This window comes from Plecotus auritus (assembly GCF_963455305.1).
Source record: "Plecotus auritus genome assembly, chromosome: 1".
NCBI lineage: Eukaryota > Metazoa > Chordata > Mammalia > Chiroptera > Vespertilionidae > Plecotus > Plecotus auritus.
In genome coordinates this window covers 100,621,689-100,649,666 of record NC_137770.1, presented here as the reverse complement: position 1 = coordinate 100,649,666, position 27,978 = coordinate 100,621,689, and the positions used below count along the sequence as shown (strand labels likewise).

The window sequence follows — 27,978 nt, the reverse complement described above, 5'->3', positions numbered from 1 at the left end:
GGCAATGGGTGGGGGGAAGGAGGACAGCTATAATACTCTCAACAATGAAGATTTTAAAAAATGTTCATGTGTACAAGATTGTAATTCAACATCTGTGTATTCTACTAGTATTATGTGCCCCCACTCAAAGTCTAGTTTTCTCCTATTACCATATATTTTATTCCCTTAACCTACTTTGCTCCTCCCCCTTTCCGTTCTGGTAACCTCCCTCCTCTTGTTTGTAGTTAAGAGTTTGCTTTTATTTTACTATTTGGTACTTTTTGTTTATATTTTACATAATCTATCAATATATCAATCAAATCTAAAAATCAAAATGAACAAGAAACCTAATGAACAAAATAAACTGATGAATAAAACAGAATCAGAGGCATGGAAGCATGAAACAGATTTCAGGAATCTTATACACCTGAAATTATGAGTGAAATATGATTTTTGTCTGACATTTTCCATCTGACATTTCATTTAGCATAATAATCTTAAAATCCATCCATATTTCATCTTTTTTATGACTGAGTAGTATTACATTACACACACACACACTGTAGTATTGTGTATACACACATATGTATATATCACATTTTCTTTATCCAGTCATCCACAATGGACACATAGATTGTTTCATGTGTTGGCTATTAAAAGTAATATTGAATTGAATATAGGGAGACATATATATTTACAAATAAGTTTTTTTTTCATATTTGGGCAGTAAATATCCAAGATATTGATTGCTGGATAATATGGTAGATCTATTGTTAATTTTTGAGAAACCTTCATACTGTTTTCCATGGTGGCTGTACTAATTTACATTCCCACCAAGGTGTAGTAAGTTCCCTTTTCTCCAACACTTCTTATTTCTTATATTTTTGATAATAGCCATTCTAATAAGTGTGAAATCGTATCTCATTGTGGTTTTGATTTTCATTTCCCTAATAACTGGTGATGTTGAACATCTTTTTGTAGGTCTGTTGGCCATCTCTTTATGTCTTCCTTGGAAAAGTGTCTATTCAAGTTCTCTGCCCATTTTTTAATCAGATTGTTTTATTTTGTTGTTGTTGTGTAGTGTGAGTACTCAAAATGGATTAAAGACTTGAACACAAGACCTGAAGCAATAAACTACTCAGAAGAAAACATAGTCATTAACCTTATGGCCTTTGGTCCTAGAAAAACTTTTGTGAACTTGACCCCAAAGGCAAGGGAAGCAAAAGCAAAAATAAATGAATGGGATTACATCAAACTAAAAAGCTTCTGCACAGCAAAAGAAACTGTCAACAAAAAGACAACAAACCAAATGGAAGTTATTTGCTCTCTTCTTTTTTGATTTGATGATTTTCTGTAGTGGTATGCTTTTCTCTATTTTTTAAAAATCCTACTAATACAATAAACAGGTGGCAAGGACTATGGTTAAGATAACACAGCAGATAACAGGGACCCGGGGAGTCCCCTTTGGCAGCTGATCTGGGTATGCTTTTGATGACTTTGATTAATGAAGCTGCCATCCCGTCTGAGGAGCAGCGCTTTTCTGCAGGTGTATTGAGAGATGGAAACCCCAAGAGAGGCAGGGTTAGGCCACATCTCAACAGGGAAAGCAAAGAAGGCTTGAGCTCGGTGTCCTAAATGCCCCAGGTGTTACTCACACAGGCCCCTCCCTCCCCCCCACCGCGAGGATCTAAATTGCCTTTCCAGGCCAAATCTTGACATCTCCCTGACCCAAAAGGAACACATTGCTTTACTTTTATGACTGAAATATTGCTCATATTTATTGAAAAAGGAGAACATACTGCAGCTGTAGAGACCCAGCTTCCACAGTTCTGCAAACACTGACTGTAAATCACCCTTAGGCTTGTCATTCCCTTCTGTGAAAGCAAAACCGCCCTAAGGAAATGTCCCCAGGAAGACTAATCTAGAAGATGCACCTTCTCTTGTACCCCACTAGGAAATATACAGCTAATAAAGTGCTGGCAGAAGCTTGGAAATGAAGTGCTCTTGAGCAAGAAGTTCCAATGCCATCCAGTCCAGGGCATATGTCCCTGAGGCAGGAGCCTGCCACCAAGACCCAAGTGGCACAAAGTCCACCCCCAAGACTGGTTGCCAGTAGGACTGAAATCTTACAGTGACTGCCATTGCCATTGTCAAAGACAGTAATCAGGCCCTGTACTGTCATGGGTGGTTTATGGGCAGCTGATCCCCCAGTGAAAGGCCAGAAGCTTCTCTCTGGAAAAGCGGGGGAGGGAAACATGGTTTGGAGTCCAGCAATAGAGGATAACCAAGAGAGGACCCTCAACTGACCTCTCACTAACACAACTGGGACTTGATTGAATGTGCCTAAGTCAAGAGCTCAAATGGTACGTATAGTGAACACTCTACTTTTTACTTGTAGGACTGTCTTTAAAGGTTTCTATCCCAAGAGGATGAGTGTTTTGATTGTATACAGGTGCAGTTACTATAGGTGTACAAATGTGTACAAATGTACAAATATTACTCCAGGGCAAGGTCAGTCCTGGTGGGTTTGCATAAAGAAGCAAGAGATTGGAGCACCTGGAACAAGCCCTTTGGGAACCTGGATGGGAATAAGGTAAGGTCATCTGACCCCAATACATAGGAGGTGTCTTTACAGAAGACAGCTCACCTTGAATTTGGAAAAATTGAGAGAAATTACTGAGCAAACAGAAGTTAAAATTTAGAAGGGGTTAAGATACAACTTCGGGTTTTCCAACTTCAGAATGTGGTGTGATGAAACCTGACAGGCCCCTAGAGGCCATGTCTCTCTTGATTAAAGCTGGTATTGGAAATTGGGTATAATTTCTCTTTTTAATGACCTACTGCCCAACTCAGTTCCCCTACCTGTGCTGAGCTCATTAAGTCTAATGTGCCTCAGCTGTGAGAAAATGCTGGCCGGAGGAGGGAAACCCTGCATATGTTACTTTTAGGCATCCTTGGGTGCTTAGCAAGGCCAGCATGCTCTTCCAAAGATCAGAAAATGAGACACCAGATGGTTCCATGACATGATTCAGATCACTCCTCAGAACTAGTAGTTGTTCTGTAGCTCGGAGCTACAACCATACTACCTTCTCTTTTGAAATAAGCCCAAGCTCCTTGATGTCTCATACATTTAGAGAGTCTAAAATGTTCTCCCAGAAGCTGAGGACAGGCCCTAGGCAAGCACCCAGCCTCCAGGAAGCTGCCGCTTATGGACTTCGAAGCACTGTGCCTGGGACCAGGCCAGGTAGGAGCAACAATACTTCCCCTTTAAACCAGCTAGACACTACCAAGTGCAGAGTAAAAATATCTTCTACAAGATCTGAAATATGTGTATGTCCAACACCATCATCACCCTCCATTCCCTGGAGAGAGGCAATGCACCCAGCAGTGTGGCTGAGGCACCGTGGGGTCCCCGCTATCCCCGCAGGTAGGTGCTGCCTGCAGGCTCTCGCCTGAGGGCATTGATGTGCGGGAGGACTCCCGCTGTGGCCGCCAGCTTCTCACTGAGCTTCTGGTTCACTAGTTCCAGGTGGCGGCCGTTCTTCCGCGCCTGCCTCAGAGACCGCTTGACCTTCTTCACCCGGTCCCGGAGCTGCCTATTCCGCTTCTCGAGCGTGGCCACCTTCTGCTGCAGTTTCTTGACGTGGTCCTCCTCCTCAAACAGGGCCTTCTGCACCGAGGAGCACATGAGCTGGGGAGATAGATGCCACGGAGGGAGAGGCAGTGAGCTCCAGGAAACTGGCCCAGGTCAGCCCCAGTGCCCAGCCACACAGACCCTAATATCACCCACAGCACTGACTCCAGCACAAGGACTCCTTCCTCAGTTTCACCCGTGGATCCCGCCCTGACCTCAAACATACACAGGGCCCCTCTTGTGCTTTCTATACTTGAGTTCCTTGGATAATCTTGTTTTACAAGGATATTCTAAATACTTATCATTCCTATCAAAAAAGAAAGCTTCAGTGAATCAAGAAGTAAAAGATCAAAACTGGAGATAGAAAAATGCACAAAGAATATGGATAGTTCACAGGGAAGGTATTATAAATTTCTCTTAAACATGGGAAGGGCATCTTAGCCTCCTCCCTCATAATAAGATCAATGCAAATTAGAGCCACAGTGAATTGCTGTTTTTCACAGACTGGTAAAACCAAGCAGTGAGGATGTGGGGAAGTAGGCATCATGTACTGTAGGTAGAGTGTAAACTGCTGCCAAAAGCAATCTGGTTACATCTATCAAAGTGAAAGCTTCCTGTTCCCTTTGATCTAGTAATTCTGGGCTTTTTCTCATAGAAATACTCCCGCATGTGTAAACTGCCACATGCACAAATATATGACAGTATTGTTTGTTATAAGAAGATTGAGAAGTGATGTTAGCATCATGGTGGCTTAAGACATCCTTGTTTTGTCCCACCCTCCAAAAACAATTTAGCATCCAACAAAAGTGCCATTGTGGGAGCTGGGGATTCAGCAGCCTTAGACCAATGGACCCAGGAGGAGACTCGCCGGCCCATGCATCAGACAAACCTCGGTCCCAGCTGCGGAGCCTGCAGTGGTCCATGAACTAGCTCCAGCCCCTCTCAGGCGAAGGACCTCAAAGCAGATATACAGACGGCCAACACGTATATGAAAAGATATGCAACATCACTATGTAACATCACTAATCATCAAGGAAATTAAAATCAAAACTACAATGAGGTATCACCTCACTTGTTAGAATGGCTATCACCTCACTTGTTAGAATGGCTATCATCAAAAACATAAGCAATAAGTTATGATACAGGATGGTGACATAGGAGAATTCCAAACTCTCCTCCCTCCTTAGATGCACCAAATGTACAGCTACATACAGAAGTTTCCTATAAAGAAACCCAATAACTAAATGAGTGACTCCTACTCACTGGGCAAATGAGAAGGAAAAAACCCCACATTGAAATGGGAGTGAAGGGTCTGAACCACATGATGAGGGTTCCAACTTTTATGACCTGCACCTGGGAGATGAATCCCCAAAGAAAGCCAGTGGGGCTTGTGTCCACCCAGCTACAGTGAGCTGAGAAACAGTTCTTTCAGAGCTCCCACATGGACTCACCCACCCCAGGGCCCAGCAGAGGCAGCAGACTGAAAAGCACCCAGTCTTCCTGTGAAAGGCCTACTTGCTTATCTTAAAGTTGCAGCATGAGAGGCTTCTAATTAAGTTCACATCTAGAGGCCTACTGCAAACTCCTGCAAACACTGTGGGCTAGGCCTCTGCCTTGCTCCGGGTGATTGGTACCACCCAGAGAGGAGCTTGGGCACACATTTGGTGCCCCAGTGGTTGTGGCTGTACCCAGGAGACACTCCTTGATCACTTGGTTCTGGTAGCCAGTGGGGCTCGCTTGCAGATCCCATAGGACTATAGAAAGTAGAGAAATAGTTTTTAACTGGTTACCCCACTCGGCGCAGTGGGGCAATGTTGTAGGCCACAGATTGAAACCCTCTGTGATCTGGCACAGTGAGAACCCCAGGGCCTTCGAGCATATCAATAAACACGCACACTAAGAAGTCATGGATGACCCAGCTTCTCTTCCAAGATGCCCTCCTGAGTTGTTATGCCAGCAAAGTGGAAAAGTATTATGGGGGGAATAACATACCTTTCAACATTTTGTTTATTGTGGATACTGCCCCCAGACACCCACCTTTTACTGATCTTCACCTCAACATCAAACTGGTGTTTCTACCTTCAAACACAGCACCTCTTTGATCCAACAATGGATCAGCTTTTAAAGCCTACTACACCTGAGAAGGACCTTTACCCAGGCCATTGCTGCAACTGAGGAAGACACTGATGCAATTCTGGAAGGATTGTAACATCTATGACTGAATCGGCACCCTTGCTTGGGCTTGGAATGATGTGACCAAAGAGTGTATGAATGGCATCTGGAAGAAGATACTCAAGGGGTTCATCCAGGACTTCAAAGGATTTGCCAAGGATGAGGTGCCTGCAAAAATCAAAGCTGTGGGTGAGGATGACATTGAGGAGCTCCTAGAGCTGGTTCCTGAGGAACTGACTCATGGGGAACAGGAATGCATTGCTGAAGAAGAGGCATGAGAAAAGGAAACTGCAAGAAAAGAAAAGGAAGAACCCTCAAGATAACTCACAGTGGAAGCTTTTGCAGTCCTCAGGAAGCTCCTTAAAAAGTTTGAAAACATGGACTCCCAACCCCAAAAGGTTTTCATTGATAAAGAGGAATGTGCATGTTGCATCATCTATGATGCAAAAAAGAAACCAGCAAACATCATGGATCTGTTTCTGAAAAGAGTGACACCTCCTTCCCGAGGTGTTCCAGAAGAAGGCAGTGTTATCACCAGAGGTGGCAACTCCATGTGTGTTACTGCCCCCGAAGACCTTCCAGGGGGACATGAAGTGGAGCTGGGAGCCAGTGATATTGATGATCCTGACTCTGTGTGGGTATAGGCTAATGTGTGTGTGATTTGTGTCTTAGTTTTTAACAAATAAAGAAAATATATTTTGTTAGTTCATGCATGGAATAAATAATAGAAGAAACTGGTAAAAAAAAAAGATATTTTTGTACAGCTATACAATGTCTTTGTGTTTTATGCTAAGTATTATTACAAAAGAGCAAAGTAAAAAAGTTAAAATAAGCTAAGGTTTATTTGTTATACATTTAGTGTAGCCTGTGTGCACAATGATGTCCTAGGCTTTCAGATTCACTCACCACTCACCCAGAACGAGTTCCAGTCATGGTAAGTGCCCTATTCAGGTGTACCATTTCTTATCTTTTATACTGTACTTTTACTGTACCTTTTCTATGTTTATATATGTATAGATACACAAATATTTACTATTGTGTTACAATTGTCTACAGTATTCAAACAATAACATGCTGTACAGGTAGAAGTAATGGACATATAATCTGGGTGTGTAGTAGGCGGTACCCTCTAGGTTTGTGTAAGTGCACTCCATGATGTTTGCACAATGATAAAATCACATATGACATGTTTCTCAGAATGTATCCCTGTCCTTAAGGATGCCTGTCTGTAGTAAGGTGACAGCTTGATCACATATAAAGCCATTATGAAGGTTAAAAGATAAAAGTAGTAAAAATAACTATATCTACAATAATTTGTTAATGAATACACAAGATACAAAGATGTAAATTGTGACTTCAAAAACAAAATAAAATGTGTGTTGGGAGGGATAAAAAGAGCATTAGAATGTGTTTGAAAATAAGTTGGTATAAACTTAAAATAGACATAAATATAAGTTGTTTTATGTATGCCTCATGGTAACCACAAAGCAAAAGCCTATAGTAGTACACAAAAGACAAAGGAATCTTAATCATACACTTCAGAATATCATCAAATCAAAAAGGAAGAGAGCAAGAGAAAAAGAAAGGAACAGAGGAGGTACAAAACAGCCAGAAAACAATTAACAAAATGGCAATAAGTACATACCGACCAGTAATTACTTTGAATGTAAATGGATTAGATTCTCCAATCAAAAGACACTGAGTGGCTAAGATGATTTTAAAAAAGAGAGCCCTAGCTGGTTTGGCTCAGTGGATAGAGCATCGGCCTGCAGACTGAAGGGTCTGGGGTTTGATTCCAGTCAAGGGCACATGCTTGGGTTGCAGGCTCAATCCTCAGTAGGGGGCATGCAGGAGGTAGCCTATCAATGATTCTCTCTCACCATAAATGTTTCTCTCTCTCTTTCCCTCTTTTTTCCTCTCTGAAATCAATTTTAAAAACATATATAATAAAATAAAAAGAGAAATCCAACTATATGCTAGTTATAAAAAACTCATTTCAGCTTTAAGGACATAAACAGACTAAAAGTAAAGGGATGGAAAAAGATATTCCATGCAGGAAAAAAAAAAAAATGGTGGTGGAATAGACAGATGTGTCCCAAGCCTTGTCCCAGAGCAGATAGAAAGAACAGCTGAGGATCGCACGGAGAGTGTCTGTTGGTGAGTCAAGGGACAGCTACACTCCAGGAGAAGGTGGGGAACTGCTGGACGGGGCTCCCCTGACGGGGCAGCCCCCACTGCTGCTGGGTTCCCTCCCGGAGCCACCAGCTCGGATGCGGAGACCACGCCATCTTGAAGGGGAAAGTGGATGTTATCAGAAGCCTGAAAACCAACAACTGCGGCACCCACCGAACAGCTGCTAACCCCAGATCACCGGTCCCCAATTGGAGCAAACACACGGATTCAGAGGAGCTCTACACTCCACCACGGAAAGGTCAGATTTTGCCTGGGATAACATGAGGTCTCTGGTCCCGGCAGGACAGAGAAACATGCGTACTGCCGGAGCTGGAGGACTGGGGGAAGTCTGTGCCTAGAAAAATCCGTGGCTGCTGGGGCTGGTGTGATCCTATGCTGGGACATAGGTAAAGTCTCTTCAAATTCAAGAAGATAGAAATGATATCAAGTATCTTCTCAGATCACAGTGGCATAAAACTGAAAATCAACTACAATAAAAACAATCCAAAAAAATCAAACACATGGAGACTAAATAGCATGCTATTAAATAATGACTGGGTTACCAGAGACATCAAGGAAGAAATAACATCATGGCAACAAATGACAATTAAAACACAACAATCCAAAATCTATGGGACACAGCGAAAGCAGTCTTGAGAGGGAAGTTCATAGCTCTACAAGCGTACTGCAAAAAAAACAAACAATGGTAATAAATTACCTAACCCTATAACTCAAAGAGTTAGAGAGCAACAAGAAAAGCCCAGTGTAAGTAGAAGGAAGGAAATAAAAAAGATCAGAGCAGAGATAAACAACATAGAGACAAAAAAAAAAATACAAAAGATCAACAAAACCAAAGCTGGTTCTTTGAAAGGATAAACAAGATTGATGAACTTCTAGCCAGGCTCAACAAGAAACAAAGAGAGAGGACCCAAATAAACAAAATCAGAAATGAAAGAGGTGAAATAACAACAGACCCCACCGAAATACAAAGGATTGTTAAAAAAATACTATGAACAATTCTATTCCAACAAACTGGACAACCTGGAGGAAATGGACATATTCCTAGAAAAATATAACCTTCCAAAACTCAACCAGGAAGAATCTAAACAGTTCAATAGGCTGATAACTATGGAAGAAATTGAAGCAGTCATCAAAAAGCTTCCAGCAAACAAAAGCCCGGGACCAGATGGCTTCACAGGGGAGTTTTACCAAACATTCAAGGAAGAACTAAAACCTATCCTCCTCAGACTATTCCAAAAAATTTAAGAGGAAGGAACACTTCCAAGTTCATTCTATGAATCCAGCATCACCCTAATACCAAAACCAGATGAAGACAACACAATGAAAGAGAATTACAGGCCAATATCCCTCATGAACATAGATGCCAAAATCCTCAACAAAATTCTAGCAAATCAGATCCAGCACTACATCAGAAAGATCATACACCATAACCAAGTAGGATTTATCCCAGGAATACAAGGATGGTACAATATCCGCAAATCAATAAATGTGATACATCACATAAACAAATTGAGAGATAAAAATCACAGTCATATCAATTGATACAGAAAAAGCATTTGACAAAATCCAACACCCATTCTTGATAAAAACTCTCAACAAGGTGGAAATAGAAGGATCATACCTCAACATAATAAAAGCTATATATGATAAACCCACAGCTAACATCATACTCATGGGCAAAAACTAAAACCATTTCCCCTAAGAACAGGAACAAGACAGGGATGCCCACTCTCACCACTCCTGTTTGACATAGTACTAGAAGTATTAGCCATTGCAATTAGACAAGAAGAAGAAATAAAAGGCTTCTAAATTGGAAAAGAAGAAGTAAAGCTGTCCTTATTTGCAGATGACATGATATTGTACATAAAAAACCCAAAAGACTCCATCAAAAAACTAATGGACTTAATAAATGAATTCGGCAATGTAGCAGGATACAAAATTTACGCCAAGAAATCTATGGCATTTCTATACACCAATAGTGAACTTACAGAAAGAGAGACTAAAAAAGCAATCCCATTTACCATCGACCAAAAAAATTAAGATACCTAGGAATAAACTTAACCAAGGAGGTAAAAGACCTATACACAGGAAACTACACAACATTGAAAAAAGATATAGAGGAAGACATAAACAGATGTAAGAACATACCATGTTCATGGATTGGGAGAATCAACATCATTAAAATGTCCATACTACCCAAAGCAATCTATAGATTCAATGTACTCCCCATTAAAATACCAATGGCATATTTCACAGACCTAGAAAGAACTCTCCAAAAATTCATCTGGAATAAAAAAAGACCCCGAATAGCCACAGCAATACTGAGAAGAACAAAGTAAGTGTGATCTCAATACCAGATTTCAAGCTGTATTACAAAGCCACTGTTCGCAAAACAGTCTGGTACTGGCACAAGAATAGACACATAGATCAATGGAATAGAATAGAGAACCCAGAAATCAACCCAAATCACTATGCTCAATTAATATTTGACAAAGGAGGCATGAACATACAATGGAGTCAAGACAGTCTCTTCAATAAATGGTGTTGGGAAAACTGGACAGATACATGCAAAAAAAATGAAACTAGACCACCAACTTATACCACACACAAAAATAAACTCAAAATGGATCAAGGACTTAAACATATGACGAGAAACCATAAAAATACTAGAGGAATCCACTGCCAGAAAAATCTCTGACATATGCCGAAGCAATTTCTTCACTGATACTGCTCCTGGGGCAATGGAAACTAAAAAGAAAATAAACAAATGGGACTACATCAAAATAAAAAGCTTTTGGACAGCAAAGGAGCCCATCAATAAAACAACAAGAAAGCCCACTGCATGAGAGAACATATTTGCCAATGATATCAACGATAAAGGTTTAATCTCCAACATTTACAGGGAACTCATGCAGCTTAACAAAAAGAAGATAAACAACCCAATCAAAAAATGGGCAACTGATCTAAATAGGCACTTTTCAAAAGAAGACAGAAGGAAGGCCAAGAGACATATGAAAACCTGCTCAAAGTCACTAATTATCCGAGAGCTGCAAATTGAAATGACAATGCGGTACCATCTCACACCTGTCAGAATGGCTATTATAAACAAATCAACAAACGACAAGTGCTGGTAAGGATGTGGAGAAAAAGGAACCCTTGTGCACTGCTGGTGGGAATGCAGACTGGTGCAGCCACTGTGGAGAACAGTATGGAGTTTCCTCAAAAAACTAAAAATGGAACTCCCATTTGACCCAGTGATCCCACTTAGAGGAATATATCCCAAGAAACTAGAAACACGAATCAGAAAGGATATATGCACCCCTATATTCATAGCAGCACAATTCACCATAGCTAAGATTTGGAAACAGCCTAAGTGCCCATCAGCTGATGAGTGGATTAGAAAACTGTGGTACATCTACACAATGGAATACTACGCTGCAGTAAAAAAGGAGTTCTTACCATTTGCAACAACATGGATGGAGATGGAGAGCATTATGCTAAGTGAAATAAGCCAGGCAGAGAAAGATAAATATCACATGATCTCACTCATTTGTGGAATATAATGAACAATATAAACTGATGAACAAAAATAGATCCAGAAACAGAGAAATATCAATCAGAACGTGAAACCTCAGGGAAGGTAGGGGAGGGTGGGGTAAGGGGAGAGATCAACCAAAGGACTTATATGCATGCATATAAGCCTAATCAATGGACCCAGAGAACAGGGGGTGGGGACATGAATGGGAGGTGGGAAGTAATGGGGGAATAAGGACACATATGTAATACCTTAATCAATAAAGAAAATTAAAAAAAAAGATATTCCATGCAAATGGAAATCAAAATAAACCTGATTAAGCTACATTTATATCAGACAAATAGAGACTTTACAACAAAAACAAAGAAGGGCATTAAATAATGATAAAGGGATCAATCCAACAAGAGGATATAACATCCATAAACATTTATTCACCCAATAGAGCAGTACCTAAAGATACAGGCATTGGCAAAAGTAGGTTTACAGTTGTAATACAAATAATAAGAATAAACTGTTTCAGATACTCAAAACTGTAAACCTACTTTTGCCTTCCCCTGTATAAAACAAATATTAACACCTAACAGGACAGATAGAAATACAATAATAGGGTAAATTAACACCCTACATTGATCAATATATAGATCATTCAGACAAAAGATCAATAAGTAAACATTGGTCTGAAACAACACATTAGACTAGATGGACTTAACAGACATATCATGAATATTTCATCAAAAGCTATAGCATTTTTCTTAAGTGCACATGGAACATTCTCTGGGATCATATGTTAGGCCACTAAACAAGTCTTTATAAATTTAAGAAGATTGGAATCATATTAAGCATCTTTTCTACCCACAATAGTATGAAACTAGAAATCAAGTAGGAGAAGAACATTCCAAAATGGCAGCAGAGTAAGTGGAGGCTACACTGGCATGCTCCTAGGACCAAACTGGAACTACAACTAAAATACAGAAAGACCATCCTGAATAATCAACTGAAGACTAGCTGGAGCAAGGATGGAAAGTGGAGACTGCTTAGAGACTAGTAGGAAGTGCAGAGGCACAAAAGGGCCGGCTAAGCTCCCACAGACAGCAGCTGAAGTTCCAGAGAGATATCTCAGCTGTGTGGGGTGGGGGTGGGGAGGGGGGTTATACTGAGAATTCTGGGGCTTAAATCCCAAGCTGGGCTCCCCAGAAAAGCAGCAGGGGTTCTATCTGCCAGGGAGAGATGGCTGGAAATGCAGGCACACTCTTAAGGGCAACACACAAAATTTCATGCAGCCACTCTCCTTGGGCTCTGGCAGAGGGAGAGCAGAATGGACGAGCTTTGTGAGCAGAAGCCAGGGTTGGGGGCTCTAGGGTTAGAGCTCAGAAGGCAGATACCCCATTTCCTGTGCTGAGTCATTCTCTCATACTGTAGAGCAGCGGTCACCAACCAGTCGTCCGCAGACCACTGGTGGTCCGTGAGGTCCGAATGGTTGGCAACCACTGCTGCAAAGGACATCTTTCTCCAGCAGATAGCTTTTGCTGTGGGGGGGTAGGGGGAGGGATTGGCCCACCCTATTGAAAACCCCTTGCCCCACCCTATGGAGTTTCTAAGGCCCATTAAGTGACTGAGAATAACAGTCGGCCTGTAGGCAGAAGCAGTTGCCCACCCTGTTGGAAAAACTCTTACCCAACCCTGTGGTTGATATCCTGAGGCTAATCAAGACTGAATAACAATCAGACTGCAGGCAGAGGCAGATCTTTGGAGGCTTTGAGTCTTTGTCTGGTCTAATTCGGGGCCTGGGGCTAGGAAAAGCAGACCTTGGTACAAATCTTGGTCCTTTCTAAAGACATCCATCCCAGCAGGGGGAGCCACAAGCTGTGGATTGCTGATAGCTCCAAACAGGGTACTCAGGGCCAGTCAGAAACAGCATCTGGCATTGTCCAGCATTAGAAATTGGGAGTGATAGCAGATCTACCTAATACACAGACATAAACCCAAATAGGCAGCAAAATGGGGAAACAAAAAAAACAAGCCCGAAATGAAAGAACAAGAGAATTCTCCAGAAGATGAGCTAAATGAAGTGAAAATATGAAATTTATCAGATATAGAGTTTAGAATAATGATGGCAAAAATGCTCAACAGCATGAGAAAAGATATAGTAACTATGAAAAAAAGACAAGTCAGAAATTGACAGCACTAAAAAAGAACATATTGGGCCCAGCCAGCATGGCTCAGTGGTTGAGCATTGACCTATGAACTAAGGAAGTCATGGTTCAATTCCTGGTCAGGGCACATGCCTAAGTTGCGGACTTGATCCCCAGTGTGGGGTGTGCAGAAGACAGCCAATCAATGATTCTTTCTCATCATTGATGTTTCGATCTCTCTCTCCCTTTCCCTTCCACTCTGAAATCAATAAAAAAAAATTTTTTTTTAAAGAACACATTGGAAGGAATACACAGCAGATTAGCGGAAGCCAAAGATTAGATCAGTGAATTAGAAGACAGGCTAGGAAAAAATCACTCAAGAGAACAAAACACACAAAAAGAATTAAAAAATAGGAGAACAGCTTGAGGGAACTGTGGGATACTGTGAAATGTAACAATAGTCACATAATAGGAGTACCAGGAGGGGAAGAAAGTCACCCTCAGAAGGCACCAAGAAAATAATCTGTGGTCTTTTGAAATGTCGTGAAAGTGAAAATTAGCCTAATAGCTTATCTCTGGACAACAAAGACCCAGATAGCCACTGGGAGCAAGAGCAGACGGTAATATGCTCTGTGGGAAAGGTCTTAGCCCAGTCATGAGCTCTGAGAACGAAAGTGGTAACAAGTCCAACTTAAACAGTACTACTTAAACAGTACTACTGGGATGACTTCATGTGACAATGGAAGGGGGCACCCGGAGCCTTGGGGCCACTGACCCAGCCATATCCATGGCTCCGGGACCCAGAATGGAGCTGGCACCCAGCATCTCTGGCCCTAGTGGTCTGCCAATTTCATCAGCACTTGTTCTGCTTTTCTAAAGAGGCCACAAAGAAACAAATAACAAAACAAGAATCAGACCCATTAGACTGGCTACACTCCTGAATGATCTGGGAATATGATCCCTGCCTTTGAAAAAACAGTATCTTCTGCAATTTCACATGAGGGCAAGAGAATGCATCATTATTGTAGAGGATTTAGAAAATCATTTGCGAAGGGGTTCCAGGAACTGCAAAGTGAAGAAGGATGACTGGGGTTTCATTGGGCAGTTTCTGTGAAGAACCTGAGCCTTCTCCAAGGAAATTCCACAAGAGGGAAAACAATGGCAGCTGTGTGATCTCAGACAGGAGAGCCTCTCCACCAGGGTATCCACCCCTTTTTGGGGCCCTACAGCCACTCGGCCTCACTTTGGAGTTGTATCTGCCTTCCAATGCTTTGTTTATTAGTCTGCTAGCGACCTGATGATAATTAAGTGGCTGTTTCATGTAGAAAGTGCCATAAAGTAATTATTTTGAGTAATTTTAAGAATAGAATCCTTAACTAATACTTTCATGTCCTGACTTGGATCCAGTTTGGACTCTAACCCTGAAATCTGCCATCCTTTGCCATCTTATTGCCACACTTTTCTAATGAATGGCCCACACTCAATGCTCTAAGCCTGTATCTAACTCACAGTCCCTGGCCATCCAATAAAGTTGCCTCGTGGGAGCAGGGATGGTTAACAGAAGAGATGGGTCAACTCATTACTTCAGTTCAGGAAAGCCACTGATTTTGGGCAGAGTGGTTCCAGCTATCAAGAATCCCAACAGAATTCATTCTTCAGGCAATTCATCCTCCTTGTTTGGATTCCAAAGAAGGGGCTTGCGAGTGAGTCCTGGCCATCAGTGTGAGTTAGAGCCTTGCTACATGTGGTTCCTGGACCAGCTACATCAGCATCACCTAGACTTCGTGAGAACTGCGGAATCTCCAGACCTCCCAGACCTACTGAGTCAGAATCTGCATGGTAACAAGATCCCCAGTTGATTGGTGGGCACATAGCTGTTGGTCCACAGGGGGGACAGGTTAGGAAGGCCAGAGATGCTGGGTGCCAGCCTCATTCCACCAGTTTCTTCTAGATTTCTCTCTTTGACACAGAGCTGAATATATGTCTCTATGTCATTTAGTTCTAGGTTATCTTATTTTCTGTTAAAATCACTTCTAATATACAAAGTGTTTTCCTCTTAAAAGAAAATCCTGGTAACCACTGTCAACCTAACCTTCATTCCTTATCATGGTGAGCTATACGGGCCTGCAAAAGCACCTATAGGTCTGGGCTCACCACTGGCCCCAGACCATTAAGCTAGTGGATCCCCACCTCCCACCCCCAACCCCAGGCTGCTCATTAGAATCACCTAGGAAATGTATATGAAATACTTGTGCCTGCACCCCACCCCAGACCAGTGAACAGGAATCTCTGAAATGGGGGTTTGGGCATCACTTTTTTTTAAAAGGGGCTTTTCAGTAATTTAATAAGCAGCTAGGCTTGAGAACCATTTCTCACAGATTTGAATCACTGTTTTTGAGGTGGAAACAAGATTTATACAACTAAATAACTGTGAAAGTGTTGCAGCTATTCTTCCTACCATCAATTCTCATTGTAAACCTTACTCTGAGCCTGCACTTCACTTCATTCCCTATGATCTAATTTTAATTTGCTGCTTCCAGTCTTTTGCGTGCAGAAAACCATAACACCACGGTTATTAGGACTGTAATAGTCTGAGATCTCACCAATGTGTAAAACATAGAAACTGATATGTAGATGTTAAGGTATCCATGCTAGTCGCCTGGAGTGGTTTTTTAATTATTCCTAGGTCTGGGACATAGGTGAAATGATTAAGTGAGCTCAGGGTAAAAGAGATGTTATAGCCTTTCTCCAAAGGGATGAAAGTTTCTCTTGATTAAAAGAGAATCTGGGACACAGATATTCTCATAAAACTCAGGGACTGATCCTGGCTTTACCCACTGCATGGCTACTATCTCTCTCTTTAAACTTGACAAAGTTTCTATGTTTATATCCTAGGTCAGAACCTAGTTATATCTTAATTTTTCCAAATATTTTAGCCAATTTCCCAAACACTACTGCATAAATTATCTTTCCACACAAGATTTCTGACACCACCTCTATTGAATGCCAAGTTCCCATGTAGAAATGAATCTGTTTCTGGGCTATATTCTGACCCATTTGTTTGCCATTATGCTAAAACCACACTTTAAAAAAACTATGAGTTTGAATTTGAAATACTTGATGGGTTAGGTTCTCTCTTTTTGTTCCTTTTCAAAATTATACTCTTTTTCATCTCTGTATTTTTTCTTAATACTTTTGGGATTTTTGGCATTTCACTGAATTTGTATAGTTTAGGAAAACCTTTTGTATTCCTTAATAAAATTTTATAACTTTTCCCATAAAAAAAAGAATAAGGTTTCTAAAGTAAGGCTTGAGCTGCAAGTTACCTCTGCTTAGAAATATCCATCGATCCCCAACACATACCCTGCAATACAGTAAAATGGACAAGAGGCACCTGCCTTGGTTTGAGTCCTGCCTCTTCCACTGAGGAGCAGTGTCACCTTGGCTAGCTTCTCAAGCTTATGATAGTGGGATCTCTGCTGCACCTGCCAGACCCCCTGGGGGAGTAAAGGCATTGTTTCCCCAGCTTCCTGGCATGCTGACAGCCCTCAGCTGAGTCTCTCTCCAGAAACTGCCCCTAACTTAAGGGAGCTGCCTCACTCCCATATACCTCCTTCCGAGGGTGCCCACATCCAATGACTGCTTAACCAAGGATATGAAAGCCAGGGCCCTCCTCCCAGCCCGGATCATTTCTGAAGGGCCCTCCCAGCCTCGGAGCACATCTGAGGTAGGCTATGGCCTCTGGTGAGACTGCATTGCAGTCTAGCTTCTCCCGCTGCTCAGTCCTGCTCGTCCCTCTCCTTCCCTTCCCTCCCTCAGGTGTTGAACCCAGGAGCACTCAATAGAAGATAAAAACCTCCTGCACACTACTCAGCTCAGTCTGCTTCCCAGAGGACCCAGCCTGCAGCACTCACTGCCCTCATGTGTGCAATGGGAGAATCATGGTCCCATCTTACGGGGTGTTTCAAAGATTTAATGCGCTTTGCTTGTAAAGTACTCAGAACCATACCCTGTGCTGAGAACCATACCCTGTGCTGGTGTCTGAATGTCTCTCACCAAAATTCATATGTTGAAATCTTAATGTCTGATGTGATGGTATCTGGAGGCGGGGCCTTCGAGAGGTGATTAGGTCTTCAGGGCACAACCCGCATGAGTGAGATTAATGTCATAAAAGAGTTCCCTCACCCCTTCTGCCACATAAAGATAAGAAGTCTGAGACCTACCAAGCCAGTGTGACTCAGTGGTTGAACTAGGAGGTCACAGTTGGATTTCTGGTCAGGGCACATGCCCGAGTTTCGGGCTCAATCCCCAGTAGGGGGCATGCAGGAGGCAGCCGGTCAACAATTCTCTCTCGTTGATGTTTCTCTCTCCCTCTCCCACCCGCTATGAAATCAGTAAAAATATATTTTAAAAAAATAAGTCTGAGACCTGGAAGAAAGCCCTTACCTGACCATGCTGGCACCTGGATCTTGGGGCCTCTAGCACTGTGAAAAAATAAATCCCGTTTATAAGGCATCTAATCTGGAATTTTGTTATGGCAGCCCTGTGCTGATGTCTGAATGGACTAAAATACAGTAAGTGTTCACTAAATGTTAGTCATTGTTATGGCATCTTTTAACACCCTTAACCTTTGTGATTAGACTTGGCCTAGATCTCCAGTCTCATTTTTTCATCCCTCTGTTCATCCACTTTATGCCCAAAGCAACCTGTCTCCTGGCTGTCCCCAGTAATCCTGTTCTTTTCCATCTCTGGGCCCCGCCACACTCTTCCTTCCTCCTGGAGGCCTGTCTCCCTCGCCTCTGTCTGGCAATGCTGTAACCATCTGTGGGTCCTTCCGTGACACTTTCCACAGGGTCTCCAGGTGTGCATCACCTTTCCTGCTCCCATGTCCACAGTGCCCCTGTAGCTGCCCATACAGTACATACCAAGCACCACAAAGCATGGGGCGTACACTCACTAAAGGCCAACTCCACCTTGTTCTTTGTAGCCTTGTCACCTGGCCATATTAGGGCTACAATACAAAATCTGAATCAAGTTAAATGTTCCAAAAATACCTGTCATTTAATAAAGAGCTTTGGCCTCTTGGGGTTGCCACTGTTCTGGGGGAGACCACAAGTGCAACACTGTCCTCTTCTGGCCAAAATGAGCCCCATCAGAAAGAAAGAAAGGGAACAGGAGACACCCTTGAACAATGTAAGGGTTAGGGGTACCGACCCCTGTGCAGTTAAAAATCTGAATATAACTTTTGATTCCCCCAAAACTTAGTTGTCTCTTGGTATCCATCGGGGATTGGTTCAAGGACCCCTCTCAAATACCAAAACCCAGGGATGCCAAGTCCCCTGTATAAAATGGTGTCAAACAATACACACAGTGGGCCCTTCACATCCAGTTTCCAAGCCACAGATTGAAAATAGTACAGGTAGTTCTTTTTTTTAATCTGCATATAATATCAATGGGCCTGTGTAGTTCAAACCCATGTTGTTCAAGGGTTAACTTGCAAGTGTGTATGTGTGAGGGTTGGGGGTTGGGGGGGTGAGGATAGTGTAGTTATTAACTTGAGTTGGCTTAGACAACTAAAAATCTGAGTGAAATTTGTCATTCTCAATCCCCACAGCCTCTCTCTGATAGGGGTAAAGCTTGAATAACAGCAGAAAGACACAGAAGGACTCTTAGTAACTTGTCCAGTGACCAAGGACCCTTAAGTGAACCCAAGGTCTTCAACTCCGCAGAAAAGTGGGCTGTCACAAGTAGGGAGACCCTAGGCCCTAGGAATAGAGGGTAAACCCATAATAGGATGAAGCCACTGCCAACAGTATCTCAAGGAGGGCCCCCTGAATCCTGACCATTGCCTCAAAAGAAAATTCTTTTTCATCAAGAAAGCAGGAATTTCCACATAAGAGCTATACTTTCAAATAGGTGTGTTTCGTTAAGAAACTGTTCTTTCTCTGGAATACTTTCCAAATGGCATCAATCTCTTTAGAAAACTTCTTTTATATATATATGGTCAAGGCATTATTTGCTTATTTAGCTTTGTTGTACCTTTTAATAAGCTGAGAAGAGGAGGGGAAAGGCCAGGCCAAGCTGAAACAGGTACGGCCACATTTTCTTTGAACAGGAACCCAAGAGAAACAAATGATCCCGTCAGGGGCCCGAAGCAAGATTCCTAATGTACAGCCCTTCCTCAGGCCCCAGTCACACCAGGCCGATTGGCTAAGAAGAAGCACGCGCCTGTCAGATGTCTGAGCACCCCAGCATTCGCCTGTGACAAGTCTGTTTTTCCCTGGAAAGCTCCATGCCCGCGCCTGACAGAGTGCTTGCTGCAGGGGGTTGGGAAGGTTGTCATAGGGGAGCCTGTTCTTTTATTCTCAGTAAGAAGAAAGGTAGACTGGGATACCCATTCCTTATCTTTTTTAAATAACACCTTTTGAAACTATATAAGCAACACATATTCAGTGTACAAAGAAGGTGGGATCTCAATACCAGATATCAAGCTGTATTACAAAGCCACTGTTCTCAAAACAGCCTGGCACTGGCACAAGAACAGACATATAGATCAATGGAATGGAATAGAGAACCCAGAAATCAACTTAAGCCACTATGCCCAATTAATATTCAACAAAGGAGGCATGAACATACAATGGAGTCAAGACAGTCTCTTCTGGTGTTGGGAAAATTGGACAGATACATGCAAAAAAATGAAACTAGACCACCAACTTACACCATACACAAAAACAAACTCAAAATGGATAAAGGACTTAAACATAAGACGGGAAACCATAAAAATACTAGAGGAATCCACAGTCAGCAAAATCTCAGACATATGCCGAAGCAATTTCTTCACTGATACTGCTCCTAGGGCAATGGAAACTAAAGAGAAAATAAACAAATGGGACTACATCAAAATAAAAAGCTTTTTCACAGCAAAAGAAACCATCAACAAAACAACAAGAAAGCCCACTGCATGGGAGAACATATTTGCCAATGTTATCACCGATAAGGGCTTAATCTCCAACATTTACAGGGAACTCATACAACTTAAGAAAAGGAAGAAAAACAACCCAATCAAAAAATGGGCAACGGACCTAAATAGATACTTTTTGAAAGAAGACAGAAGGAAGGCCAAGGGGCATATGAAAACATGCTCAAAGTCACTAATCATCTGAGAGATGCAAATCAAAATGACAATGAGGTACCATCTCACACCTGTCAGAAGGGCTAGCATCAACAAATCAACAAACGACAAGTGCTGGCGAGGATGCAGAGAAAAAGGAACCCTTGTGCACTGCTGGTGGGAATGCAGACTGGTGCAGCCACTATGGAGAACAGTATGGAGTTTCCTCAAAAAACTAAAAATGGAATTCCCATTTGACCCAGTGATCCCACTTAGAGGAATATATCCCAAGAAACTAGAAACACGAATCAGAAAGGATATATGCACCCCTATGTTCATAGCAGCACAATTCACCATAGCTAAGATTTGGAAACAGCCTAAGTGCCCAACAGCAGATGAGTGGATTAAAAAACTGTGGTACATCTACACAATGGAATACTACGCTGCAGTAAAAAGGAAGATCTTACCATTTGCAATAGCATGGATGGAACTGGAGAGCATTATGCTAAGTGAAATAAGCCAGGCAGAGAAAGATAAATATCACATGATCTCACTCACTTATGGAATATAATGAACAACATAAACTGATGAACAAAAATAGATCCAGAGACAGAGAAGCATCGATCAGACCATTAAACCTCAGAGGGAAGGTAGGGGAGGGTGGGGGCAAGGGGGGGAGATCAACCAAAGGACTTGTATGCATGCATATAAGCCTAACCAATGGACACAGACAACAGGGGGGTGAGGGCATGAGGAGGGATAGGGGGTGTAATGGGGGAATAAGGACACATATGTAACACCATAATCAATAAAGAAATTTTAAAAAAAGAAAACACATATTCATTGTAAGAAATTGTTTTAATTATGGGACAAAAAAAAAAAAAGACAATTAAAGTCACCTAATTCTATCACATAGAGGTACTGTTGACATTTTAATATATTCTTCCTGGGATTGTTTTTTAGGAGTAGAGGTAATATTTTAAGCAAAATTAGAATCGTGCCATCATTGGATTTTCTGTTCTACCGTGTTCCCTTTGGCACTTCACATGACTGTTTCCTAGACTTCCGTTTGTACACTTCCCTTGAGCACTGCCTTGGAAGCTGGGGAGGCTGAGTCAGGTGGCTGGGCCTCGCCACCATGAACTGCAAGACTCAATCCCAGTTGTTAATCTTCCGCTCTCTTTATGGCCACGAGCCAATGGGAAGGGTGCTGAGATGGGCGTTTTTGCATCGGTGAAGCTGAGTGATCTTAGTGTGGCCTTTTTTTTGGCGGGGGGGTGCCTGTCTCCTATGAGAGGACAAACCCGTGGAGGGTGTCTCACCTGTACCTTTACCTAAAAGTTTCCTGTGTGTTCTCTGGTTTGCCCAGGAAACTTGCACAATCAACATCATGAAAGGTAAAGGGACCATATACAGTTGTCTCTAATGATTTGTAAAGATATCGTTTCTAACATTTTCAGCTTCCATATGTTCATTCATTCCAGCAGGAAGCATTTGTTATCCCTTGCCTGGCACTGTGTGTTGCAGTAAGTTTTACTGAATTATTCTGCAATATACTGGTAATCTCTGTACCCAGCTAAATAGAAAGTATAGTAACAATTACTATTTCACAACAGCAAACCTCCTAAATGCTCTAAAGGATTATTGCCTTCACGAATGCTTTCGACTTAAATCACCACCTATAAAGGCAAGACAAAGTGTACTTTCTGAAATGTTAAAAATAAGTGAGAGTCCAAAAGCAACAGAATAGACAAAACAGCTTGCCTTTTTAAACACTTGTTCCCATCATTGGGATTCAAAAAAGAGAAGGGAGGAAAAAGGAGAGAATTAAAATCTAGACCAGGGTTTAGTCAACTATGGCCAAATGCAGCCCAACACCTGCTTTTACAAATAAAGTTTTATTGGAACACAGCCATGTTCATTTGTTTATATGCTGTCATGGCTACTTCCATGCCACATGGCAGAGTTGAGTATTTGCAACACAGTCTAGTCCAAAAAGCCTAAAATGTTTACTATCTGGCACTTTACAGGGGGGAAAAAATTCCTAAACCCTAACCTTGGGAGGGGCTTAAAGCAAGTGGAGATGCCAAGGCCACAGCTGGGTGAAAGGGCCAAGGAATGAAAGGAGGGTAAAGGGACAGGGAAAACACCTGGCACTGAGGCTCCCAGGACCCTCAGCGCCCACCTCACCTTTCACTCTGAAAACACGGATCTGTGATTACTGCTTTCGGTTGCCAGGTCTTAGCTCAAGTTCTCAACAATCCCTGTCAGCAAGGATCCTTTTGACTCCATCTCAACAGACTGCTGCCAATTTCAAGCCTCCAGATAGAGATGAACAAAACAGCTCTTTCCAAAATGACTAGCAACTGTTTCTAAAATGCTTCCCTAGCAACTGGAAAGATAAGCTTTCTAGAACCTACAAATGTGCACGACCCACGAAGATCAGTGCTCAATGTGAAGATCAGGGGATCAGTGATCTAGACTTGCATTTTGTCAGTTCTGTAAAGTTTACATTGCGCTGTTTTCTGGGCCAAGGGCAGACGCCAACATTCCTTCATTCTCTGTGAGATTCGGGGTGTTCGGAGGTTGGTGGGAAGCTCCCAGGCCTCAGCCCATGTGCTCCACACCATTGTCTTCAGCCCTCAGACAGATGTGTGAGGAGGCGGCGGCAGGGTCAAGTAGTGCAGAATGGTTTCCTGAGGGATTCAGCCCACCAGGCTGGATGACACCCAGAGCTACTGAAAAAGCTTCCAAACCACAGAAGTGACAGCAAGGCAGTTCTCCTGAGGACTCTGGAGAAACCCGCGACTGTGTTTGACTTGGTAGCTGGTTCTCTACTCCACCCAAAGGCTAGAGTTGTCTCTCTGTGCCAGGAGCCCAGCAGAAGGGGAAGAGAGTGCCCAAACAGGCTGTAGCTTGAAGGTGAGGGGAGTGAGAACAGGAGAGCGGGGACTGGGGTTAAGCATGGAGTCAGGAGGGAGCTGGGGTGGGAGTGCTCTCCCCACTCCCCAGCACTGACTCCAGAGCGCCCCTCCCACCACTTGGCCCCAGCAAGCAGGAGGCTATCTAGCATCTGAACATGGGCAAAACTGTTCAGAATCAGGCAAGGCAACTCCTTCCTGGCTCCCCCATTATCTGAGGCCCTGCATAAGTCAGTGACGCTGCCTTAGCTCAGTCTCCTCGTTTACACAACAGGGATGATAATGCCTCTGCCCCTGATTTGCTTTGAAGATTAAGTCAGTTGGTATAGGTACCGCATTTGACCTTGGCATAGAGTGAACAATAAATGGAACTTTTATTATATTATTATTTATTCTGAGTTTGAGCTTTCCTGGTCAAATTGCTACTCCCCGACTCTCTCAACTGGCTGCACCTTTGCATGTGTAATTAGGTCCTGCTTAGAAAATCTCTAGCAACCCACAATCCTCACACTTTAATCTAACTCATGAAACTCTATTTGTCCTCCAAGTCTTAGTTCAAGGGTCACCTCCTCTTTGAAGCCTTCCCTGATTCCTCCAGGCAGGGCCATGTGAACTATCCCGATTCCTCTGTCAAATTTATTGCATCATGCTCATTAGCAAGTCTCACTCTCTCTTAGACCATAAGCCAGGGGTGGGCAAACTTTTTGACTCGAGGGCCACAATGGGTTCTTAAACTGGACCGGAGGGCCGGAACAAAAGCATGGATGGAGTGTTTGTGTGAACTAATATAAATTCAAAGTAAAGGAGCGGAGGGGAGAGCAAGAGAACCCTCCACTCTTTCGGCTCTGCGGGCCGGATAGAACAGCCGAACGGGCCGGATCCGGCCCGCGGGCCGTAGTTTGCCCACGGCTGCCATAAGCCTATCTTTACAAGGGCTCTATCTTTTCATCTTTGCATCCAACACCTAACACACAGTAAGCATTTAATTAATGGAGGAGGGATGCAGGTTGAAACAGAAATAAGTTCAATGACTTTTAAATGGGCACAAATGGAGAAGCAGGAGCTACCATTGGAAAGTGGGTGCTAGGTTCCCCATGATCCTTGTGAAGTCCTGTTTCCCAAGAAGAAAATCGGTTTTGACTACTTGTTCTGGGAAGATCAGAAACTGGCTTTCAACATCACTAAAACTAGTGCTTTTATTTTCTATAGTCTCCCTATACCCCTGACTGGATTAGTTTGTATGGCCTGTACCAAACCCCACAAAGGTTGCAGGTCATGATGGAGATGAGAAAGGACAGTGAATTTTAGGGGGGTGATGCTAGGTTACAGAAAACGTAGGTAAACTTAGGAGATGGGATCACATTTCAGAGTCTGCAGAGAGGAGGGAGGAAGGGGCCAGTTCTTAGACAGCCAAAGCATGAATTGTGAACTGACCATTATGAAAACCAGGAAAGACTGCACTGCCTCGGGTCTCTTCCTACCATCATGGAAAGAAAAGTTCTCAGTTAAGTTCAGTTACAGAGAAATACATTTGTATCTTCAGATAAATCCACTACAAAGTATTGCCCAACGTGGATCTACATAGTGCTCATCTCATGAGATGCTTGCATGGGGACAAAGGGGTTCTTTTGGTCAAAAAAAGTTCAGAAATGCTGCATATTATAACTCCCTTTGATGTAATGCTCATTAACATATCTGCCACTACACATTGGTCCTAGATTACATAAACCTCTGTAACTCTGTTTTACCCCAAGTCTCATCTGACCGTGGCAGAGCCCTCCAACAGACAACAAGAACTGACGACAGGCTGCAGAGATTTTTGATCCCTTGGCCCTGGCGGTGCCCCAAGCCCCCAGTCAATCCATTCAGCTATGGGCAGCCTGCTGCATTTTTCCCAATTTTTTTCAATGTCCATAACAAAAATCTTACTGTTATAGTTGAAAGTGGCTGGAGTACAGAAGTTTAGTAACTTTTTAAATAAGTTAATTTGAAGATATTTTAATCACCACTTGCCAAAAAAAAAAAAAGAATAACTTTCTCATTGCATCCCACTGCTCTCTCTTATATGTTACTACTAGAGGCCTGGTGCATGAAAATTCAGCCCGGCCTGCCCCCTCTCACAGTCTGGGAACCCTCAGGGGCAGGAGGCGACTCGGCGATCAGGGGAAGGTGACACCCCATCACACCTCTGCTGCTGCCACTGCTGGCAGCACAAGCCTCGGCCAGCCCTCATTACCTGAGCCTCGGGCAGCCCTGGGCATCTGGGCAGCCACCATCTGAGGCTTGCCTGCGCCTCGGGCTGGCCTTGGGTGGCTGGGGGGCTGAGGGGACTGGGGGACTCCAGAGGCAGGCACCCCAGCGGGGCTGAGGGGAATGGGCGCCGCCATCTTGTGGCTGTGGGCGCTGCCATCTTTGAGGGCATGGCAGTCAATTAGCATATTCCCTCCTTATTGGCTGTGGGTACCGCCATCTTTGAGGGCAGGGTAGTCAATTAGCATATTCCCTCCTTATTGGCTGTGGGCACTGCCATCTTTGAGGGCGGGGCAGTCAATTAGCATATTCCCTCTTTATTAGATAGGATTACTCAACTAGAGGCCTGGTGCACAAAATTCATGCACCGGTAGGGTCCCTAGGCCTGGCCGGCAATCAGGGCCGATCAGGTTCCCCGCCTCCCCACCTCCTTCTTCCCTCACTCCCTCAGCACCCCACCACCACCGCTGGTCACCTACCATGTTCCATGCCGCCCCCTTGTGGTCAGCATACGTCATAGCAAGCGATCGAACTACCGAGGGGACAATTTGCATATTAGCCTTTTATTATATAGGATTGTATGCATGTTCCTCACTGATAGGAACTGGACTTGTCCCATTCTGTGGCATTTCCGTCTAAGTTCTGAGCCTCTGTGGGTAAATCTACATCTCACCCAGGGAGTTTTGCAAATATAATTTCCATTGTTTATGATGTAGAAGACTGGGAAGCACTAGGCCACAGAATACTGGTTCCAACCCATAATGCTTTTCTAGAACTACTGAGGGGCGGAAATACTGAAACACAGATCCTAGGGCTCTCATTCAGTGCCCAGCTCTTTCTGTGGTACAGTGGAGAAAAGACTGCCAAGTAAAGTGAGAAGGAAGCTGTTTTAGTTTGTTAGGATCCCAGAGAATCAGTAGAGGGGCACCTCCATCCAGTCCCAGTTCTGCCACTGATGAGTGAGTGAGCTTACTGAGTCATGGTCCTCTCTGAACCTCAGTCACAGCCTCTGAAAGATATCTTCTGCCTCTAACGCTTCTGAATGTTTGCACAAAGCTTCCTTGGGCATCTCAGTCCCTAGCTGGCCAGTCATCCAGGGCTGGGATTCCCTCCCCTGAACACAGCAGGCAGGAAACAGCCCGCTACAGACTTCCTGATGTGGGAATTCCCTTCAGAGGGACTGGTGCTGTTCATGCTCACTGGAATCTCAGGGTTTTATAAAGATCTGCCCACTGGCCTTCTGATGTGTGTGTACTCAGCCTCCAGGGTATCTTGAACTATGAGAGAGGAAGTATGAAAAGGTTGATGATGTAGCCTCCTCATCCAAACCCAGCAGTTCACAGATGTGCTACATTGGGGTTGGGGGCCAAGTTCACTGCTGAGTGAGGTGTTCTGAGCCATTGATTTGCTTTCTAAGCTCCATGCCTCGGGTCACTGCTGTTGCCCCAGGGAACAGCAGTAGGTCATTAGCTAAGTAAAAACTTCCATTTTACCCTGTGGACCTCGGAACTCATCCAGGGTGAGCTCAAGGCAGTCCCATCAGATCTCAGTGCGTATAGTGAAGCTACTGAGACTGGGTAGGCTGGACCATGGACCACTGGGATCCACAAAGGAGGGGAAGCCTATAGGAAAACTGGCCCAGAGCCAACATTGGCCTGCTCCACCTCTGCTCTCTCTCCACCAGCACGGTTGGCCTGACCCGCTTCTGATCTGATGTCCATTTCACTGGAGCCTTTCACGGTCATGGGTTCCAAGTATTTGGGGTTTAGTCGCCAGCCCTTCTCCTGCAAAGGGCAGCTAAGGACTAGGCTCCACTTTTCCTCCTGATGGTTGTGTGTTTTCCTGGCATGGTCACCACTGGCTGAAAACCCCAAAGGGATCTGCCACCCGCCCTGCTGGGGAATGTGATGGAGATTTACGAGCTGTGAGCGCGCTCCTGTTTACTTTGTAGGGACTGATGACTTGTCCACACGGCCACATCCAGGGCCTGACTCAGCTGTAATTCTGTTTTAGGAGATATTTTTCAAACCCAGATACTGGCTTTTCTGCTA

The 27,978-nt window shown here is 43.4% G+C and overlaps 1 protein-coding gene and 1 pseudogene across 2 annotated transcripts in view; one reads left to right on the top strand and one right to left on the bottom strand.

Annotated features, from left to right (window-relative positions):
- Window positions 1-1,734: 1,734 nt before the first annotated feature.
- Window positions 1,735-27,978, bottom strand: part of CCDC3 (coiled-coil domain containing 3) — a 128,998-nt gene continuing 102,754 nt past the window's right edge. The window contains exon 3 of the mRNA XM_080678732.1: window positions 1,735-3,670. Coding sequence (XP_080534858.1) covers window positions 3,395-3,670 — 276 coding nt within the window. The 3' untranslated portion in view covers window positions 1,735-3,394. The remainder of the gene's footprint in view (window positions 3,671-27,978) is intronic.
- LOC308254307 (ankyrin repeat family A protein 2-like) overlaps window positions 5,881-27,978 on the top strand; it is an 88,239-nt pseudogene continuing 66,141 nt past the window's right edge. The window contains exons 1-2 of the transcript in view: window positions 5,881-6,057; window positions 6,184-6,423. The product of the transcript in view is annotated as an ankyrin repeat family A protein 2-like (transcript). The remainder of the gene's footprint in view (window positions 6,058-6,183; window positions 6,424-27,978) is intronic.